Genomic DNA, 22,913 nt, shown 5'->3' with positions numbered 1-22,913 from the left:
TTGGGTCCAACGCCGGCCTCTGGGGGTCTGACACTGTACTCTAAGGGCCACATTGCAGCCTCTATGCGATAGGTATCGCCGAAGCGTTATCCATAGGCCTATTAGTGTAGGAGCCACGGGTGCAGTGGGTGAAGTTGCACCAACAATAATTCTCCAGTGGGTGCAGACAATGTATTCTCTACCCACAATAATCAGGAATAAAACCCATTTTCTCATCAACACTACTTTCGATGCAGCACGACAAATTCAGGATATTTTGCCCACTAGGTACTATCCATCTTTCGATGCATTTGCTACTGTGATGGTCTTCAAAACTTACATGTGTGCTCAAGTGAAAAATAAGAAACGGAACACATGTGATTGAACACATACCGATGACCCACTGTCAAAAGTTTTAGCACGATATCTTCAAAATGGCTAAGTTAGCCGGTTTTACTTTTTGCGGTAGTCAATTCACAGTTGCGTGAATTATTGACATTACCAATGCTTCCAAATGAACTTACCTTTTCGACATAGTACGTCATGGCTGGATTTCTGCACTCATGCACTACGCCCGTGGGCCCCTTTAAGCTAGCACCGGGCCCCCCGGGTCAGTGCAGGGGCCCCTTTGCCAAGTTGCCCCCCCCCCAACGCCAAGTCTGCGACCGCCCCTGCCTGTTTTTACCACTAAAACGGGTCGGAATGGCCCCATAAACCATACATGACCTCATATACGATCAACCTTCACTACCTTGAGGTCTGTTTTGCTGTTGGGCAGCTGTAAGGTCATGTGACGTCATCAAAGGTCACCAGCGGTTTTTTGACAATAACTCCGTACAGGAACAAGATACAGCCGCGCGGATGGTCTCATTGTGTTCAGCTCGTCAAGGCGCATCGATTGATATACATGATGACCTCGAGGTCACGTGACCTGAGGTCAACCTTTGACCTTGACCTTTCGAGGTCAACATATATATCATTCGATGCGGATTGACGAGAGGATCACGATGCTGCCCTTAGTTTGTTCCTATATTAACTAGTTCGAAAGTTATTCGAGAAAAACTCTCTCCATACCTAGCGCCGCCATTTTGACTTTTTTGACCCCTGTGACGTCATCTTTGACCTGACCTGAAAATGACCTTTGTAAAAATTGTAGACCTTGTCCGTGCGTATTCCTTGCCGTTTACCGCTTGTCGCTATCTTGCTTCGTTCTCGAGATCTCAGGGGGGGGGCGGTCATCCGCCCCCCCCCCCGTCGGTACGAAGTTGGCGCAGACCCCCGTCGGTGCGCGGGTTAATTTCAAAACATTATCTACCATTTCCGCCAACGGAAAATGACATCTATTGGGAAGTCGTAAGCCGGTATTTTCCCATCTGTTCTCACTTCTCATGGAGGCTTAGAATGTATGTACTTACGGTTCCCTGTTGATATCCACCCGTATGGGCTTCCGGAGCCATCCAATCCAGGGTACCGATGCCAGCGGTCATTTGTATTTTGGTAGCTGTCATCTCCTTGGATATGCCAAAATCGGCCAGCTTTGTCACGATCTCGCCTTTTTTGCTTTTCACCAGCATCAGGTTGGACGGCTTGATGTCACGATGAACTGCAAAGGCGCATATATGATTGGTTTTATTCTTGACTTGCACATATATGTAGGTGTATGTATGTACATTTTACACATATTCGATTAACCATACACAACGCTCACACTGAAAAAAATAGCGGCAACGTTACGTGCAATATATCCAACGACCGAATCAGAGACTCTTTGTGTTGTTTACTATGGTAAGAGTTAAAGTTTAGATAAGTGTTCTTGTGGTGCTTCATTTTACACCGCTGTTGTCATCTGTTTCGTCTTCCAGATCCCGACTCCCCGCTTTTACATCCATGAATGGCTAAACATCATTTTTCCTCCTCTCTAACATGAAAGCAACCCAAGTGCTGCCTGACTGTCCAGCGCGTTTGCGAAGGCTGTTCAGCATGTGTCCCTTCTTCAATACAAAAGTATCATCGATGTATAAACGCCAAACCTTAACGCGCGCCCCAGTGGCAGTCTCAGCCAACTTCACCCTAGTGGGGGGGGGGGGGCATATGTTACCACCCACCTCTAACTCAAAAACTAAGAGGGCTAGAAAGACGCGGTAAAAAGCAGTCGATAGCTCTCAATGCGCACGTTTGAAAGTATTTAGTCATTTTTCATCTTAGAGCAATATTGGGGTCACCAGAGGTCATCAAAGGTCAAAATTTGCCAATGGTCATTATATTTTTCAGAAAACATGCCGTTATCTCAAAAAACTATGGTAGCTAGGAAAACGCATGATAAAGCAATCGATAGCTCTTGAACTCTTCTTTTGAAAAGGTTATTATCAATATTGGCCTCAGGTCACGGGTTTAGCCTCCAGAGGGCAAAAACTCCAAAGTGGCTGTTTTTACGAAAAGTGTTTTTCGACAATAACATTCGACTACAAAAAGCCACGACATTTCTATTGCCAGAATCGTGTTCCTCTCGCCGAGACGCGTCGAATGAACTATAATTTGACTTTGAAAGGTCAACTTGAAAATTTGACCTCAGGTCAAGGTCATCACCTGACCGGAAAAGGTCATGTTGCATATCAGTCGATGCGTCTCGGCAAGACAAACACAATAAGACCATCCCCAGCGTTCTATCTCTTTCCAATTGCGAGTTATTGGCAAAAATATGTTTGTAGCCTCAAATGACCTCGGATGGCCTTTCTAGAGGCTATCAGCAAAAATGACACCATGGTCATCACGGGTGGTCCAAATCATTGTGATTCTGAAATATTTGGACTGCTCCTATGCGTACACACGGATCTAGAGGCATTTTCATTATTTTTCTCCATTGACTTGTAATGGAAAGGTCACGCCGCTGACCTGACCTTAGGTCACTGATATAAAAAAATCCGAGATATACAAATTGTAGGCGCCCATAACATGATGCAATCCACCAAGTTTAAAACCTTTCTGACAAACACTGCAGGCTGGACATGATTGCAAACTTCTTTCTAGGCTTGGTCAGTTAACTTGACCTGGTGACCTGACCTGACATGACCTGGGGTCAAAATTTCACACATTGTCCGAAATTGATGTACCAAAAGCTACTCAAAGCGGCGCGGCGCTACGCGCCGCGGTTTTTTATTTACACGCAAAAAACGCGACAGGGTGGTAACATATGCCCCCCCCCCCACTGGGGCGAAGGTTGACCCGCGACGGCCCGGTGCTCCGCGACTTCCGCGCCGGGCCGGGGGGTGTCTGAACACCCCCTTCTAACTCGGCTCCTGGGCCACGTAGCGACACGCGGTAAGCGGCATTCGAAAGAACGGCAAAAAGAACGGAGAGAACGGAAAAATCAGGTCGAAAACTCTGGTCAATTTTTAGGTCAGGTCAAAGGTCAGGTCACCAGAGGTCACCAAAGGTAAAATGTTGGCTATTTCAACATTTTGGAAACTGCCAACGGCTAACTCGGGAACCGATAGAGCTACAGCGCCGAGGAAAAGCGCATTCGATAGCTCTTTTAACGCTCTTTCGTTATTATGCCCTCATATTTGACCTTAGGTCAATGGTTTAGCCTCCAGAGGGAAAACCTAAAAAATAGCCGTTTTACGAAAAGTGTTTTTCGGCAATAACTTTTGACTCTAAAGTGCCACGGCATTTCTTTTGCTAGCATCGTGTTCCTCTCGTCGAGACGAGTCGAATGAATTATAATTTGACCTTGAATGGTCACCTTGAAAATTTGACCTCAGGTCAAGGTCATGACCTGACCGGAAAAGGTCATGTTGCATACCAGCCGATCCGCAACGTCGAGCCGAACACATCTAAGGCGTTTTCATCGCTCTAGCATGCCTCTATCAGAAGTTATTAGCGAGAAAAACTGTCAAAAACTATTCGTGACCTGAGATGACCTTCGGGGACATAACGAGGGGTCACAAATGCCATTTTCCGGTTTAGTGTGTCAATTTGACAAGCATCTCGATGTTTGAGAGTGTCTAGAATGGCGTTCGTGCAAAACAGACGCTTTTCAGTTTTCTCTCATTGACTACCTAATAATGGAGAGGCCGCAAAATTGACCTGACCTTAGGTCACAGATATCAAAATTCCGAGATAAACTTTTTATAGATATTGTTACTCCTATCAATCGCTGAAAGTTTCAAGGCAATCGTTCAGTCGGTGTAGCTAGGACGAGGAGTCCTATTTTTTCGTAGGTGAGGTCAATTGGAGTGACCTGGTGATCTGACCTTGGGCGACCTGGGTCTGAAATTTTCACATGTGTGGAAAAGATGCACAAACAGGTATACCAAAAACGGCCATTTTTCAGATATCTGCGAAAAACTGCAGGGGGTGTTCAAACACCCCCCCCCCCACCGGCCCGGGGCGGGTTAAGCCGAGCCGTGCCGGGGGATGTTTTGCCGCCCCCCTCCTCATTTTTTTCGCGATTATCTAAAAAACAACTGTTCATACAAAATTCCAGCACATGTTGTAAAAATTTCAGACCCCCCGGTCTTTCAAGGTCAGGTCACCAGGTCACGTGACCTTACCTTAGAAAAAGTTTGAAGGCTCGCTGTAGATACTCAGACTGAATAATCGCTTTGAAACTGTCAGCAATTGTTCAGAGTAACAGTAAGCATAAAATGTTTATCTAGGAATTTTGATGCCTATGTCCTAAGGGCAGGTCAATTTTCCGACCTCTACATTATAAGTCAATGGGAGAAAACTGAATTGCGCCTCTTTTGGATGAATGTCGTTCTAAAAAAGAAAACTCCAAACATCAGTTTGTAGGTAAACATGACACACTGAAATGCAAAATTGTACCCGTCGTCCCTCTGTGCTTCTGAGGTCACCTAAGGTCATAAAAGGTCATCAGCAGTTTTTTACTACCTATATATTTTTTTTATAGAGACGTGCTAGAGCGTTGAAAATATGTCAGATGGGTTCTGCTCGACGATACAGATTGACTGACATGCAGCATGACCCTTCTCCGTCAGGTCATGACCTTGCCCTGAGGTCAAATTTTAAAAATGACCTTTCAAGGTCAACTTATAATTCATTCGACGCATTTCGACTCACCTGGTATACTCACCTGGTTGGGTTCCCAGTGTCATTTAGGAAGTCAGGAAGGAAGTGAGAAGTGGGTATGAGGAACAGGAACCCTGAATCCTAGACGCACCAGCCAGAGTTGAGTTCTTGTCTGGGGAAGATTATGAAGTACGAAGGCTGGAGTTGAGCGTCTTCCAAGGTGACACGCATGAATACAAGGCACTTAAACACAAAGTAACGAACACAAGAGTACGGTACGGTAAACAGCAACATAGTCATAAAAAGACAAACGATAAGCAGCATATAGGTAGAAGAGTTTTTACACAGGTCAACCGGGAAGCAAGATTCAAAAAAAAAATTACACAAAGTCAAATAGTCTGTCGTGCAAGTGCAGATGGAGCATTTCCTTGAACTTTGCTAGGTTTGGGGCTGAGACAGCCTCCAGAGGCAGAGCATTCCAAGCAGGCATGCATCGCACTAAGAAGAAACGCTTCCTAGTGTCAGGGCCTGGTGAAAACGGGAAATATTTTGTGTGTGTGTCCTCGTGTTCGTGTTTGCGGAGGTCGACTAAACACATCAATGGGCTCTATACAGGATTTTCCATTAAATATCTTCCAGCAGTGGATTAAGTCTGAGCGAAGGAGCCTGCCCTGTACTGAATACAAGTTAAGTGACCGTAATCTGTCAGAGTAGCTCTTGTTAGCAAGCCCATCAACTCGTTTAGTCCACCTACGCTGTACATTCTCTAGGAGACGCAAGTCTTCGATATAGCCCATGTTCCAGATACACGAACAGTATTCCATCAAGGGTCGAATGTGTGTGGTTAAAAGAAACATCATGAAGTCAGGTGAGCGACAGACCGTAGATTTTAGCAAGCTCTGGGCAAGGCCACCTGCCTTCTGAACAATTGTGTGCACATGTTCGTGAAATCTCAGGCGACAGTCAACAGTCACACCAAGATCAACATGACTCTTAGAGAAAGGGATTTGCTGGCCATCAAGGAAGTATCCCGGTAGGTCTATGTTAGGACTAGAGCCATTAAACCTTAAAGCAACACACTTCTTTGAGTTCATCTTTAGTCCCCATGATGCTGCCGTTGAGTGTAGAGTGTCAATGTCTTTCTGGATCTGCTGTGTAGCAAGGGATGGAGAGGAGGAGGATGGATCATAGGGCACACAGGCATAAAGTTTAATGTCATCAGCGAATATTTTAGTCACTTTTCAGTTGGGAGGCAACACTATTCACATACACAAGGAACAAGAGGGGTCCCAGAACACTTCCCTGAGGTACACCACTACTAACTGCACGGGGTTTGCTGAGACAGTCCTTCACCCAGACCTGCATCAACCTACCCAGTAGGAAGGAGGATAACCAGTCAAGCAGACAACCCTGCAGTCCCAGTGATCGCAGTTTTACGAGCATGATCTCATGGTTAACTACATCAAAGGCCTTCCTAAAGTCAAAAAATATTATATCTACGACATGTCTAGCATCCACCATCTTTGAGACTGTGTTATACACTAATAATAGTTGGACCATTGTTGACCTGCCTGGTCTGAAACCGAATTGGTTGCTAGTTACAGGCCCATTGTGAAACTTCCTTGAACGCCGCACGTACGACCGCGGTCCACACACACCGAGAGTCGATACCCATCTGTGTATTTGGTCTTGGCCCGTGACCCACACCCCTTGTAACAGCTGACTCCGGCCACGACCGCGCCCCGCGCCGCTCCGATGGCAGAGGCGTACCCAGCTCGCACTCACGGGTCGAACATAAACGTTCACATTATCTCCTCCTGCTTGTCTCCCGTAAGATAAGGCAGCAGTTCACTGGAACAAAGCGACTCCTTCTTAGCACCACATACAGCTACCTATAATACATCAATTCAACAAGCACAATAACATACATGGGCGATACACTAAACATAATGTTCACATGTAACGGTGGAAACGAACGGCATCACCGTTTGTCGTTAAACGATGTCACGTCGTGCACATCGTTGAACTAAACTGTTCTTTCCGTGACCGGCTTAACGAACTTTACATGTGTCGTCCACATTCGGCCTGTAGCAGGGTCCATACATTCCAGATGACGTCTGCTAATCCACCTAACTACCACGAAAATCGGTGACCACGGAGGGACCATTTTCACTGAGACTCCCGGTCGGTAACTCTGGGTTTTAACTCTAATTTGATCGCCGGGTTTAATAAATGGCTCTCTAACCCCGCGTCTCAAATCATATCTGGCCTTTTGTTTCTGCTGCGAGGTCAGTGAATTGTCGCGAGCCCGTTTCAGTGTTCTGGAAAGGAGCCTGAGTTTCTCTTCCACAAAGTCCCCGGAATACGGCGAGATCGTCTGGGAAACTAGTCGGTCGATGGGAGAATTGGGATGCCTGAGGTAAAACAAAAAGAACGGAGAATATTTATGACTTTCAGACATTTCGTGATTTAACGAAAACACAACTCCCGGCAAATGTGTCTCCCAGTCTACACCAAAGTCGTCTGAAAGCGTTCGCAGTCTACGCTTTATATCACGGTGACGTCTCTCTACCTTTCCGATTCCTTCATGGTGTCCCCCGACCGCGCTTCTGAGCTCTGTTCCCCAAAAATGACAAAAACGGCGAACCTTCCCGCTTTTCATGTTGCTACCGGCGTCACATTCGAGACGGCGCGGTGGGCCGAACATGAGAAACTGAGTGGAGAGTGCGTGGACCACATCGTCTGCTGAGCCGGACTGGAGGGGATAAAACGTCAGAAAGCCGGTGAACTTGTCAATGCATGTTAGAACCAGCGTTCTACCTGATATACGGCTAGCTGGCATATGCACTACATCAACGACCAGCTCATCTCCTGGACCGGCCGGCTGCTGTGGCAAAAGAGGAGGTGGCGGTGGGCCACGGTCATCTTTCTTAGCACTACACCGGGCACAGCTAGCCACGTAATTTTGGCAGTCCTTTCGAAGGCCCAGATACCAGATCCGTCGAGATACGACCTCATAAAGCTTTTCCCCGCCGCAGTGAGATCCGAATGGAGTATCGTGGTGCCTGTACAAAATTTCAAAACGTTTGGCGACCGGCCAGACCACTTGCATATGCTCGGCACCGGGAATGCAACGGCATAAAATGCCATTCACAAACTGAAATTGAGCGGCATTTTCACGCTTCAACGCCGGAGGGCAGTACTTTGGCCACTTACCCCTACTGATTCGAAAGGCCAAAGCGCGGCAATACGTATCATGCTTTTGGTACCATATTAGTGCTGCCGGATCAATATCTATGTCCGCGATACAATCTGTGGCGACAAAATTAACGAATTGGTCATCGTCAAAGGCGTCACCACTGTCGTTTTGGTTGTTATCTGTCATAGTACCCGCGCTCTGAACCAACTTTGCCTGTGACCTGTCACCGGTCAAAGGCACAGACTCACCGGGTCTGTGTGGTCGCTGCCCAAGGCGGATCGAGTCAAGCTCCGGCGCATCTCCACTGTCAGTCAGCAGATGCTGGGCCGAATCAGAGTGACCGTGCCCTGCAGGTGTCGCGGCGGTCGCCTCAGCTTTTTGCGTAGGTGACGCCACCGCACTGTTCGAGCTGCTCGCGGGCTGCTGGCCCCTTAGAACTGGTGCGGTCGCCTCAGCGCTTTGCGCCGGTGGCGCCACCGCACTGTTCGAGCTGCTCGCGGGCTGATGGTCCGTTTGAACGTCATCACGTTCAGTGTCATTTTCATGAAGCCTAGACAGAAAGTCTACGTGTTGCATCTCTGAGGCACGTTTATGCTCAACTGTGAAATTGAACTGTCCAATGAATGAGCGCCATCGAGCAAGACGCGGATTCATGTTGTCTCGATTTGACAAGATTTTCAAGGCGCTTTTACAGTCGCATCGCCAGATAAATTTCTCTCCAGATAAGAATTTGTAAAAACGGCGCAGCCCCTGCATGAATGAGTAAATCTCTAACTCATAAATGGTCCAATTTCGTTGCTGTTTATTGTATTTGCTGCCGTTGAAGGCAATAACTCTCTCCTGGCCGTTCTGCATCTGCGTCAGTACCTGGCCTGACCCAGTCATGCTCGAGTCGCTATACAGAATGAAGCAATCACCTTGTCTCGGATAAGCCAAAACCGGGCTGTTCAACAAGGCCGCGCGTAGCTGAATGAATGTCTGCTCAAGTTCCTCGTTCCAATAAAATGACGACGAATTTGCTAGGTCTATCAGTGGTTTCGAAATAGTGGAGAACGACTCGACAAATTTCCGGAACCAAGAGAAAAAACCATAAAGCTTCTTCAATTATAAGAAAGAAAAACATTGACCTTTTTCCTCGAATCTATAGCAAAATTAATGAAAAATCACCTTTTTATTTACGTGATATTTCGGCCAACAGACCATTATCAAACGAAAGAAAGAACAATGTAGAAGACAAAAACGGTTACAGCAGACAGACGGCAGCCTATTTTCATATTTCGAAATTCATCTCGCGGTATTTGTTTACAGAAGACTTCAATGGAAAAACATCCTTGGTTATGCTAAGATGTTTCGGATGTACCGTACACACATATATAAAACGAGCGATAAAAAAAAAAACGAGACAAAATCAGGACATATAACTCATCATAACACTTTTTGAATATTCGATACGATCGATGACTCGAATTCACACGCTGCATACGCTATCTTACACACTTACATGATAGGCCAAGACACAAGACGTTCGTTCAGGGAGGGCTCCAAATCTCTGATAGTGATGGACTCTGATATCTTTCTGTCTGGGTAGTCCAGAGCCTGGTGCAGTATCTCCACCGTAAGTGGTAGATCCGCCCCTCTGTCTAATGACAGCTGACCGTGAGCCACTCTGAAGTGGTCTCCGAGGGGGGTGTCGGGAGTCGCACTCAGCATGTTCCTCACATGTTCGTTAAAACGCAGTCTGACAGGACGTTTGCTCTCTCCCACATACACCACCGGCTGTTCCTTGCAGAGAGTACACGTGATCCTGTAAACCACATTTTTGGTCGTGCATCTCCCTGCTAAGCCACACTTACAGCAGTAGCACCCGCGACTGGCACCCGGACAGAGAGGAGGTGAGAAGGCTGACCTGACTAGCGCGTTTTTCAGTTTGTTTTTGTTTCGCCAAGCAAGTCGGATGTTCATTCCCGACCTGCGCACCACACCTTTCACCCGGCTCAATAATTTCTCGTCCACATATGGTAGAGTCAAGAAGCCATCTACATCCTCTTTTGAAAAACCCCGTTTAGTGCCCCCAGCTTTCGCTTCCCTTAGAGTTCTCCTAAGCACGTTTTCAGGGTACCCGTTGCTAGAAAGGAGATTCCACATTTTTGTCACGCTCTTTTCTTCCCTGTCCTTATTCGACGATACTGCTATGGCCCTTCTAAACTGGTTCCTAGCCATGCTAATTTTGGTCGAGGACGGATGAGCTGAAGAGAAATGAAGCACTATGCCCGAGTTGGTAGGCTTAATGTACAGTTCAGTGGCCAGAAATGTGATGTCATTGTCAGAAACGACAGAGACCAGGGTATCTAGGTATGGGACCCCCGAGTCCTGCTTCGTGAACTCCATCGTGAATTTTACTGTAGGATGAAGTGAGTTCAAATACGCTAGGAAATCTTTCAGGGCTTCCTCCCCGTGGGTCCAGATTCCCCCGTAATCATCAATGTATCGCAAGAGCAGGTCGGGCTTAGCCTCCCTGTTTTGTAAAGCCAGTCTCTCCAGCCTGTCTAGGAAGAGGATAGCAACGGGAGGGGCGCAAGGGTTACCCATCGCGATTCCCACTTTCTGTTTGTAGAAATCTTTGTCAAAGCAAAAGACGTTATTCCTCAGACACTGGTCCAGGAGTGTGCATACGTCATCGGGTGTCAAACCGAACATGTTGATATCAGTGACATGCTCCTGCAACTTTTCCCGAACAGCCTCCACTGCCTCATCTAAAGGAATGGAACCATACAGGTTTACTACGTCTATGCTGAAAAATATGATGTCACTTGGCATCGTGTGTTGTCGCTGGTAGTCAGCGAGATGGTCCAAAAAGTGTTTGGTGTCGCGTAGGTGAGTAGGCACATATCTCAGCAATTGGCTCAAAACACGTTCAATGAGACAAGATGTTTTCTCTGTTGGGCCTCCACAAGCTGAAATCACGGGACGAAGAGGGACCCCCGGTTTATGATCTTTGGGAAGCCCGTAAAACAAGGGGATACGGCTATGGTTAGGTGTTAGGTCATGAATGACATTGTCATCAAGCTTGTTACTGGTAACCTGCTTTAGGGTACGTTTAGTCAAGGCCTCTACCCTGGGAACTGGATTTCTTTTCAGTTGTTCGTAGTTGGATCGATCTCCTAAAATGTTGTTAGCTTTCTCAACATAGTCAGTTTTGTCAAGTATCACAAAACCCTTACATTTATCGCTAGGTTTTAAGATAATGGCATCATCTTTTTTTTAGCGTTCTCAAAGCCGACATCTCATCCTGGGTGACATTGACATGATCTGTTTTGTGGTGTTTATAGGTACGGAGTAAATCATCTTTAAGCTGTTTCAGGTTTCTCTCTGCCTGATTATTTGTCGGGGGAGGAATCCGTTTGTCCAAGTCGGGAAAACGGAAGGTCAAGTTTGGTTCGTCATTTTGTGACCGATGCGTACCGGTTGTCGCTGACCCCTGGGCGCCTGCAGAAGCTGACGGTGCTCGCTGGGTGTCGGATGGAGCTCCTGGTGCCTGTTGTGCATCTGTAGAGACCGATTGCGTCCGCTGGATAGCACCGGTGCAGGCGCCCAGGGGTCAGCGACAACCGGTACGCATCGGTCACAAAATGACGAACCAAACTTGACCTTCCGTTTTCCCGACTTGGACAAACGGATTCCTCCCCCGACAAATAATCAGGCAGAGAGAAACCTGAAACAGCTTAAAGATGATTTACTCCGTACCTATAAACACCACAAAACAGATCATGTCAATGTCACCCAGGATGAGATGTCGGCTTTGAGAATGCTAAAAAAAGATGATGCCATTATCTTAAAACCTAGCGATAAATGTAAGGGTTTTGTGATACTTGACAAAACTGACTATGTTGAGAAAGCTAACAACATTTTAGGAGATCGATCCAACTACGAACAACTGAAAAGAAATCCAGTTCCCAGGGTAGAGGCCTTGACTAAACGTACCCTAAAGCAGGTTACCAGTAACAAGCTTGATGACAATGTCATTCATGACCTAACACCTAACCATAGCCGTATCCCCTTGTTTTACGGGCTTCCCAAAGATCATAAACCGGGGGTCCCTCTTCGTCCCGTGATTTCAGCTTGTGGAGGCCCAACAGAGAAAACATCTTGTCTCATTGAACGTGTTTTGAGCCAATTGCTGAGATATGTGCCTACTCACCTACGCGACACCAAACACTTTTTGGACCATCTCGCTGACTACCAGCGACAACACACGATGCCAAGTGACATCATATTTTTCAGCATAGACGTAGTAAACCTGTATGGTTCCATTCCTTTAGATGAGGCAGTGGAGGCTGTTCGGGAAAAGTTGCAGGAGCATGTCACTGATATCAACATGTTCGGTTTGACACCCGATGACGTATGCACACTCCTGGACCAGTGTCTGAGGAATAACGTCTTTTGCTTTGACAAAGATTTCTACAAACAGAAAGTGGGAATCGCGATGGGTAACCCTTGCGCCCCTCCCGTTGCTATCCTCTTCCTAGACAGGCTGGAGAGACTGGCTTTACAAAACAGGGAGGCTAAGCCCGACCTGCTCTTGCGATACATTGATGATTACGGGGGAATCTGGACCCACGGGGAGGAAGCCCTGAAAGATTTCCTAGCGTATTTGAACTCACTTCATCCTACAGTAAAATTCACGATGGAGTTCACGAAGCAGGACTCGGGGGTCCCATACCTAGATACCCTGGTCTCTGTCGTTTCTGACAATGACATCACATTTCTGGCCACTGAACTGTACATTAAGCCTACCAACTCGGGCATAGTGCTTCATTTCTCTTCAGCTCATCCGTCCTCGACCAAAATTAGCATGGCTAGGAACCAGTTTAGAAGGGCCATAGCAGTATCGTCGAATAAGGACAGGGAAGAAAAGAGCGTGACAAAAATGTGGAATCTCCTTTCTAGCAACGGGTACCCTGAAAACGTGCTTAGGAGAACTCTAAGGGAAGCGAAAGCTGGGGGCACTAAACGGGGTTTTTCAAAAGAGGATGTAGATGGCTTCTTGACTCTACCATATGTGGACGAGAAATTATTGAGCCGGGTGAAAGGTGTGGTGCGCAGGTCGGGAATGAACATCCGACTTGCTTGGCGAAACAAAAACAAACTGAAAAACGCGCTAGTCAGGTCAGCCTTCTCACCTCCTCTCTGTCCGGGTGCCAGTCGCGGGTGCTACTGCTGTAAGTGTGGCTTAGCAGGGAGATGCACGACCAAAAATGTGGTTTACAGGATCACGTGTACTCTCTGCAAGGAACAGCCGGTGGTGTATGTGGGAGAGAGCAAACGTCCTGTCAGACTGCGTTTTAACGAACATGTGAGGAACATGCTGAGTGCGACTCCCGACACCCCCCTCGGAGACCACTTCAGAGTGGCTCACGGTCAGCTGTCATTAGACAGAGGGGCGGATCTACCACTTACGGTGGAGATACTGCACCAGGCTCTGGACTACCCAGACAGAAAGATATCAGAGTCCATCACTATCAGAGATTTGGAGCCCTCCCTGAACGAACGTCTTGTGTCTTGGCCTATCATGTAAGTGTGTAAGATAGCGTATGCAGCGTGTGAATTCGAGTCATCGATCGTATCGAATATTCAAAAAGTGTTATGATGAGTTATATGTCCTGATTTTGTCTCGTTTTTTTTTTTTATCGCTCGTTTTATATATGTGTGTACGGTACATCCGAAACATCTTAGCATAACCAAGGATGTTTTTCCATTGAAGTCTTCTGTAAACAAATACCGCGAGATGAATTTCGAAATATGAAAATAGGCTGCCGTCTGTCTGCTGTAACCGTTTTTGTCTTCTACATTGTTCTTTCTTTCGTTTGATAATGGTCTGTTGGCCGAAATATCACGTAAATAAAAAGGTGATTTTTCATTAATTTTGCTATAGATTCGAGGAAAAAGGTCAATGTTTTTCTTTCTTATAATTGTATCTATCATGTTCCTCGCCAGAGCACTGGCAAACATTAATAAAGCTTCTTCGCTTCTTTAGTGGTCCGTGGCGGTTGGAGGTTTTGAATGCATTCAATACGCTCCGGTGAGATGGAGATGCCGTCTGGTGTGATCTGATGACCGAGATAATCGAGACGGGAGACACCAAATTTACATTTCGCGGGGCTTAATTTGAAACCTGCCTCTCTCAGCTTGCTCAGCACAGTGTTCAGCAACTTATAATGGGAATCTAGTCCGTCACTCACACATAGCACGTCATCAGCATATATGTACACACCAGGGATATCACCTAGTACTTTGTGCATAGCTTTATGCAGGAAATAACTAGACTGCTGGCAGCCCATCACCATACGTTTTGGGTACCATGTTTTGCCTAAAGCGTGAAAGGCACAGATTTTGCTCGAGCTCTCAGTGAGGTGCAAGTTCCAGAACGCGTGCTTAATGTCGAGTGAGCTCGCCACACGCCACCCATGCAACGAAAACAAAAACTCATCGATCGAAGGAAACACAAACTTCTTCCCCAACAAGCATTTGTTAATACAACGTAAATCTTGAACAATTCTATACTCCTTAGGTGATCTTCCACCCTTGTTCGGTTTAGCGATGAGCAGAATCGGTGAGTTCCACTCGCACGGAGGACCCTGCTCAATGATTCCACAGCCCTGTAACTCGTCTAACTGTTCTTTCAACTGAGATTCCCGCGCCCACGGAACCGGGTATGGTCGGGAAAATTGGGGACGAGTCCCAGGCTCCAGCTCCAGATCCACTTTCTCTCCCTTGTAAGAGCCGATGTCGGCGTAGCCCCGCGAGAAAACTTCAGAGTGAGATCTCAGCAAGGAAGCCAATTTGTCCCGATGTGACGCGCCTATCTGATCTCCTACGCTGAACTCTGCTAACACCTCGTCAGTATTAGCCCCCAAAAAGCGACTGTCATCTGCGCACACCGAGTGCCGACTGTCTCCCTGCGTAGCCGGCGCACCAGGTACCGTTTCATCCGCCGCAGACACAACATTCACAGACACTGGTTCACACGGAGCGGACGAGTCAGCGCCGGAAGCATCGACCGAAAAACAGTTCACATCACCCTCGAGCTTTTCAATAAATCCAATCACACTACGTCTATGAAAGGTAACAAGTTGATCGGTCCTGTTACGAATGTAAACAGGGATTTCTTTCTCTGAAAAGGGTTGAAAAATTGCATCTTGGATTTCAACATGGTCTGAGCACTGTCCCATTAATAAATACGCATGATCAGTAGATAAGTTTTGATCGATTTTGGCAGTAATACACATAGCAGTGCGTGCTGGAACTGATACAGCCTTGCATATCCTTAACTTTACTTTAGGCCCCTGCTGCTGGGGTGAAAAATCAATGACTGCGTTATTGGCCTGCAAAAAATCAAAACCCACAATGAAATCATGAGTGAGATTTTCAACGACGCAACATTTCCATTCGCACGGTGGGAATCCTTGGACTTCAACAAACAAACGACATGTACCAATCACATTTAAATTGTGCCTTGACGCTGACATGAGGCGGACAGGCTCTTCCAACTCCCCATTTGGTGCAATGGTGCCACGCACTTTGGAATCAATCAAAGTAAGCTGACTGCCTGAATCAACTAAACAATCGCTCACCTGGAAGCCGTTCAGTGTACATGACACGATTGGGAGTGACTTTATCGCCCGTCCGCCAGCCACCCGTTTGGGCAGTGCCGCTTGAGATGCCCTCTTCCACCGCACGACCAGCAGACGGGTCGTCTGTCGTGATCCTCCTCCTCGGCCGTCCCTGGCGCCGCCGCTGCCCCGGCCCCGCGCGGGTCAGCAGGCGGCGGCCGCCCGCCGCCAGCTGCCGCGCCAGCGCGCGGCCCCGGCCGCCCGGGAGAGCGCGCGCGCCGCCACCGCGCAGAGGGGGAGGCAGAGCGCCGCGGAGAACATGAGATGCTCCCCCGGCTCCGGATGGTGCCGCTGCTTCGATGTTGCTCCGAGAACCGTCGGCTGGGCCGCGGAGAACCCTGACGATCGTTGTAGATCCCTGGGGCGGTTCCTTCATCCCTGTCGTCGAAGTCAGGTTGGTCCCGAGATGCGCGCCGTATGGGTGACGCCCAGTGCACACGATCCGCTGCGCGTGTAGGTGTCCATAAGGGCTCCGGTGCTGCCACTGTAGGTTTTGGCAGAGACTCCTCCCGAACCAGCTCGTCTATCCCCGCCTCGAACGTCGTAACCTTGAGACGGGAGATCAGAGAGGCCTCTTCGGCGCTCAGACCAACCAGAAAATGTCTGAACAGCGCCGCATTGTAGGCCGGAGTACAGATGTTCTTCACTGTTCCGTCCTTCGTGAAAAACTCGGGGCACGCTCCTCGCACCAAGAGCCGTACCTGCTGGGCGTAGTCCCGAGCCTTCAGATCACCCTTCACCAGACGGGATAGCTGCATCGCCGCTTGTGCAGCAGTCGGTAACGCCGAGAAATGTGACGTTAGTAACGCCTCCAGCTGGTCCATCGAGAGTCGCCCGAGGCGCTGCTCCAACTCGTTGACGACGGAGAGGGCGCGTCCCGTGCATCGCGCAGCAACGATGGACGCCAGCGAGTCACGAGAGATGTCACCGAGCCCAGCCAAACGACGGCACTGGGCCAAAAAGTCCTCCGGCGACACAGAGCCATCATAGCTCGGAAAATCCGCGATGCTGACGCTCAAAGCCGCCGCCGCGCGCGATACCGAGGGTGGAGTCGCACCGTGCTTCACGTCGCCCGACTTGTCCGAGTCCTGGTCACTACCACCAGCCATGCCGGGTTCACAACCACGCTGCCACCATGTGAAACTTCCTTGAACGCCGCACGTACGACCGCGGTCCACACACACCGAGAGTCGATACCCATCTGTGTATTTGGTCTTGGCCCGTGACCCACACCCCTTGTAACAGCTGACTCCGGCCACGACCGCGCCCCGCGCCGCTCCGATGGCAGAGGCGTACCCAGCTCGCACTCACGGGTCGAACATAAACGTTCACACCCATGTCACTCCACTTTTGATGACATTATAAGGGGGCCTGAGGACAATAATGCGCCATAATCGCTTCAAAGCTACTTGCCAACAGTTGCCATTTTTGAAAATATTATTTTGAAATAAAGTTCCAGGCAATAAAAATATTGTAATAAATCGATACCATATCTAGAAACTTGCTGAAAATGACTTATTCATAGTAAAAATATAAGCTCGATGCGTTTTTACGTTGCTTTCCTGCAACTGCAGAGGATTTTTAAATCCTCTATATCTTCAAAACTGGCCATTTCTTAGCATTGTTGCTTGTTATTGTTGCTCTTTTTTATCGCTAGAAAATTAGCTGGACTTTCCAATGACATCAACGGCTGAGCGATATGTGTAGAGTGTCGCCAACAATCTTCAAATGAAGTTAGTCATTTTTACGTTGTAAGGGAATGGAGTACCCCTTGCGAGCATCAGGGGTGACGTCACTCAGGATCTGTCTCTGATTGGTCGGCGGGGGAGTGACTGTACCTTCTATAGATGGCCTTGGCTAGTTAGTAGGAAGTTAGTTTCAAGGTAGTTTCTAAGTTTAGTACATATCAAGCGTTCCATAGTCTTACAGACAACCGAGGTCAGGCTGATAGGCCGATAGTTCAGGGGGTCATATCTGTGGCCCTTTTTAAAGATAGGTTTTACAATAGACATTTTCCAGAGAGCTGGCAGCTTCCCTTCCTGCAGGGATTTCTGAAAGATCAAGTGCAAGGGATATGCCACCTCAGCAGCACAAGACTTCAGCACCAGTGGATGCAATCTGTCGGGCCCCATGGCAGAATGGGGGTCAAGCATCATCAGTGCCGATAGGACATCGTCCGTTGAGAAATCAACACTGTTAAGCGTTCCATTGAACATTTGATGGGGAGCAGGGTTCCTTGGGCTGTTAGGAGAGTAAACATAAACAAACGATCATGCGAACATTTCAGACATGGTTTGGGCATCGTCGCTCATTTCACCAGTCTTCAGCATTAAGGGGCCAACTGCTGGACAGCCAACCTTCTGAACCGACAAGACGAACACGATGCTGGCAAAATAAATGTCGTTTTTTTGTCAATAGTTATTACCGAACAAACTTTTTCGACGACTATTTTTTAGTTTTTGCCCTCGGAAGGCTAAACCGTTGACCGGAAGTGAAATATGATGGCAATAATCAGAAAGGCCCGTGAAAGAGCTATCGAAGTGCGTTTTCCTTGGCGCTGTAACACTATTGGCTTCCGACTTATTCGTCGGGTGTTTCGAAAACTGTTGAAATAGACCAAATTTGACCTTTGATCACCTCTTGTGACCTGACCTAAGAAATGACCCAAGTATTTCCGTCAGTGTTTTTAGCTCTTTCGCATGCCGCTTACCGCGTGTCCAAGAAGCCGAGTTTCACGGAATTTTAGAGCCCCCCCCTCCCCCAGCACGACATGGGAAGTGGACTTCAGACCACCAGCACGGAGCGGGTTAACCCGGCAGTTGCTGGGGTATTTCGCCACCCACCGTTTGCTGGGGGGGGGGGCGTTAAACGCCCCCAGCCGATAACTCGAGAACCAATAGGCGCAGCGAAACGCACGAGGCGGCAAACGAAAGAGCGCGACGAGACGCTTCAGATGAGTACTTTAAAGTTGAATTCTGAGGTCACAGGTCGGGTCAAGGTCAGGTCAAACACCTGAAATCGGGCTTTCAGTAGCATGGATTTCAGGACTTCGCAATGGGCGCCTCTCGCCATAAACTCTGTCAAAACGGTGCACAATCCATCTTATAAGGCCTACAAGAGTGTCAGCTCCATGTAGGGGTCAGTCAAGCATAGGTCAGGGTCAAGGTCAGGTCAACCGGGTAGGCACATATCCCCGAAAATCAAAACTGATATTCGCAGCCTGTGACACATGTTTAATAGGTAATTTGGGGCGTAGAACACGATGATGACGTTCATTTTATCATATGTGTACGTGTTTGGCTAAAAAAGTTCAATTTAAGAAATTCATGTATGTATCATGGTCGTAAAGTAGTCACGAAAAATTGCCAAGATTCAGTTCAAGATTATGGAAAATGCGGAACGGTAATCAATAATCGAAGATAGCCATTTGATTGATCATGGTATTGGCAGTCTAATGGCGTTTACGGCATGTCTGTATGTCTATTCTGTGATTTTATATGATTTTTTGAACATATGCCGTTTTTGGTCGAAAACTCAGAAATCATGACGTCACTAAAACCTCGATATCTCAAAAATTTTCCGACCGATTTTTTTGAAACTTTGTCACAATAAACTTCAATCAATTCCCTACAGGTACCTAAAATTTGGCGCGCCTGCGGCGCGCCGTTTTTATGCTATGGCCCGGCGAAAAAAGTGGGGGCGTTTAACGCCCCCCCCCCAGCAACTCGCGGGTTAAGTGGATGTGCAACAAGAGCTCAAAAGCTCGCTAAAACTGTCTGCTTTAGAACATAGGTAAAATTATCATTACCTCTCAAGCCTGACTACATATGGCATTTTTACAAATAGTAAGTAACAATGGTCAGACGATCCTGATTTTTTTTCAGATTTGACCGTCCTCCGTCGCTTGCAACGGGCGTCGGGCAGCCACCATGTCATGCATTATTGTAATTTTTACGAAGGCTGGAGTTGAATTGCAAAGTAGTGATTAAAAACTCACCGATACTTTTCTCGTGCAGCCATTCAAGTGCATTGGATGAATCTCGGAGAATGCTGATCGCATCGAGATTATCAAGCTCGTCCATACCAGATTTGGCCACGTCCTGTTTCCTCGCCACGTAGTCTTCCACTGTACCCAGTGCCAACTCCATCGCAATATAGTAGAAGTTGGCAGTCCTTTGCGTTGTAAAGTATCTAAAGAATGAGTAGAAAAGGTCTTTCAGATTAAAGGGATATGTTCACCTTGAAAAAATAAAGTGGATGATTCCAGAACACTTGAAAATGGATAATAATACCTAAATAGGTGGTTGCATGCCATTGATTAGCCGAATTTTGATGAAAACAACGAATAACTACAATCAAAATGATGACGTATGTTATCGCAAAGACGTCATAAACAACACAAAGCCACCTGGTGTGAATATAGCGAACTACAAGTCGCTACAAGTTATGATGAACCATGTGCTACAGAGTTATTTTTTTTTATTTTTTTTTTTTGCCCCGCCAGCCAAAAGCCAGTCTGGAGCCGGGGGTCATTACATCTGGCAATTTTGGCCAGGAACAAAGTTTTACGTTAAGCCGGTTTATGTGAACCCGGAAGCAATAGCAACGTGGGAGCCTATCCTTAGTGTGTGTGAGCAAATCTAATGGGGGAACTTACTTTTGCCGAAGTGCCGAAAAAGCCGGAACAAAACACAGATGAAGAAACGGTAACATTTATTTACATCACATATTCATACACTTGTGTAAGGTGTCAGTGTACTGGTGTGGGGTGTATTGGTCAGGGAAAAAGTCCTAAATAACAAAAAACCTGACGCCTATTGCAAAGGGGAAAACCCCGCGCTGAAGCCAAAGAGCGCGGGGGAAAAACCCCTACAGTTGTTTAATCTCATGTGTAGGAGGTAAAAGGGAAGGGATAATGACGGCCCCGTGCTGGGGAGGGGCGCCCGGCGACCACAGGCGTAAACACCTTGGCTGCCAGTCGGCGTTGGCTCTCAACGACTCCGCCTTAGCGGGTCGGAGAGCGCAATAGGGGGCCGCCAGTTACACATGCCAGTTACACAGTGCAAGAAACATCAATGGCTAGAGCGCGAGCACACGATGCAATCAAAAGGAGAATGTAAATAAACGACCGGGATTTAGGTTGTACGAGTAAGGAACTGGGCGCCGCGTTACTATCGTCCCCACGGCGCCCACTCATGCCCGTGCTCGGGGTTCCTTTTGTCTCAGTGAGGTGGTTTCTATATGCTGTTAGTAAGACGTGCCTCCTGGAGAAAGATAAAAAGCAAATCATGAAGCTCTGGATGATGGTCGCCAAGGATAGTTGGCAAATCCAGACTGAGGCCATGTGTGGTAATGTGTCTTATAATGTGTCTTCTGTGGTGCTGTAGGCGTGGGCAGTGGAGTATGAAGTGCTGTATTGTGTATCTTGGATGTGTGGGGCAATAGTGACATATTGGAGGTGGTACACGGTCGTATATATGCGAGTGTGTAAGATACGTGTGTCCTAGCCTCAGTCTGGCCAGCACGGTTTCTTTTTGTCTTGTAGGTTGATTTGAAGAAGAGAAATGAGAAATTGATGGTTTAATCGGATAGAGATGTGGATGTTTGATTGTGTCCCAGTCTCTTTGTCGAAGTTGCATAAAGGAGACGTAAATATGGTTGATGAAATCTATAACTGGAAGAGGAAGATGATTTCGAGACGAGAAGAGGAGTCCAGTTTTGGCAAGGTTATCTGCCCGTACGTTACCTTGGATCCCCATATGTGCGGGGATCCAGAGGATTCTTACTTCTTTATGTTCTTTCTGTAGAGCAATCAGCTGCTTTTTTATTTTGTATACCAAAGGATGTGTTTCCGTTTTTCTTGTCGTCAAAGTCCTAACAGAGGAAGCCGAGTCTGTGCATATCACTGCTTTCTGAAAATGTTTGCTTGCAATATATTTAAGAGCTGAACTAATCGCTATCAATTCAGCGCTGAATATGCTGTGGCTGTCGTGAAGTCTGTTTGTTTTTTCATAATTTTGCGAAGTTATAGCTGCGGCAGAGTGTCCGTCTTTCCGTGAACCATCGGTATAAATATATGCGTCTGCCTGATGTTCTTCTTTGTATTCAAAGAACAGCTGTTGTGCTTCCTCTTTTGTAATTTTTGTCTTTTTATCGGTAAATAGGAAATCGATATGCTTGATTTGTTGTAAGAAGAAAGAGGAAAGTGAAGGTGAGGGCATGATGTTCGGATGGGATATTCGAAAGACGTTGAGTACCATTTGAATTCGAGAGGCGATAACCAGGAAGCGTCTTTGAGGAGCAGTCGGCTGCAGATCTTCAGTGTAACGGTTATTTAGTATTTTATATGTGTGGTGAGAGGGGAAGGAACACGACCGAGCGAAGAACCGAAGGAGCTGGTATTTCCGACGCTGTACAAGTAGAGGCAGATTTAGTTCAATATGGAGACATATTATGTTTGTCGTGGACATCGCGCCCGCAACTATGCGGAGTGCTTTGTTCTGGATTATTTGCAATGACTCAATTTTCTTAGAAGCTATATCATCAAATAGAAAAGCATTATAGTCCAAGATAGGGCGAATTAGGGAAATGTATAGTCTGAGAAGTGTGCTTCTATCTGCGCCCCACTTCTTACCAGCTATACATTTAAGTATGTTTATACGTCTTTCGCAGCGTTGGGCTATATCTTCGAAGTGTTTATTGAATGTGAGTTTATTGTCTAGGGTGACTCCCAAATATTTAAATTGGTTTACATATTCAATAGGTATGTTGTTTATCTGTAGTCTAGGGGGGTTAGTAAAACGGCTTCTAGGGGGAGCGAATATCATTGCCACTGTTTTAATTGGGGACACGGTAAGTCCCCATTTGTCGCACCACTTTCTAATATCATCAAGTGCTGTGTTCATGTAAGCATACGCCGTTTGTACAGATGAATCAGTAACCCAGACGGCTATGTCATCGGCATATACTGAAAATTTAAGTTTAGCATTATGTGTTTCTATTATGTCATCAATCATTACAAGGAAAAGGGTCGG

At 47.1% G+C, this 22,913-nt stretch overlaps 1 protein-coding gene across 1 annotated transcript in view; it reads right to left on the bottom strand.

Annotated features, from left to right (window-relative positions):
* Nucleotides 1-22,913, bottom strand: part of LOC122363868 (serine/threonine-protein kinase/endoribonuclease IRE1-like) — a 98,097-nt gene that overhangs the window by 50,998 nt on the left and 24,186 nt on the right. Inside the window, exons 5-6 of the mRNA XM_043333668.1 lie at nt 19,877-20,070; nt 1,395-1,582 (exon numbers count right to left, since the gene is read on the bottom strand). Coding sequence (XP_043189603.1) covers nt 1,395-1,582; nt 19,877-20,070 — 382 coding nt within the window. The remainder of the gene's footprint in view (nt 1-1,394; nt 1,583-19,876; nt 20,071-22,913) is intronic.

Source organism: Amphibalanus amphitrite, unplaced genomic scaffold (genome assembly GCF_019059575.1).
Source record: "Amphibalanus amphitrite isolate SeventyFive unplaced genomic scaffold, NRLGWU_Aamphi_draft 000645F_arrow, whole genome shotgun sequence".
NCBI classification, from domain to species: domain Eukaryota; kingdom Metazoa; phylum Arthropoda; class Thecostraca; order Balanomorpha; family Balanidae; genus Amphibalanus; species Amphibalanus amphitrite.
Note: the sequence above shows the minus strand (reverse complement) of the source record. Positions and strands in the feature narration are given on the sequence as shown.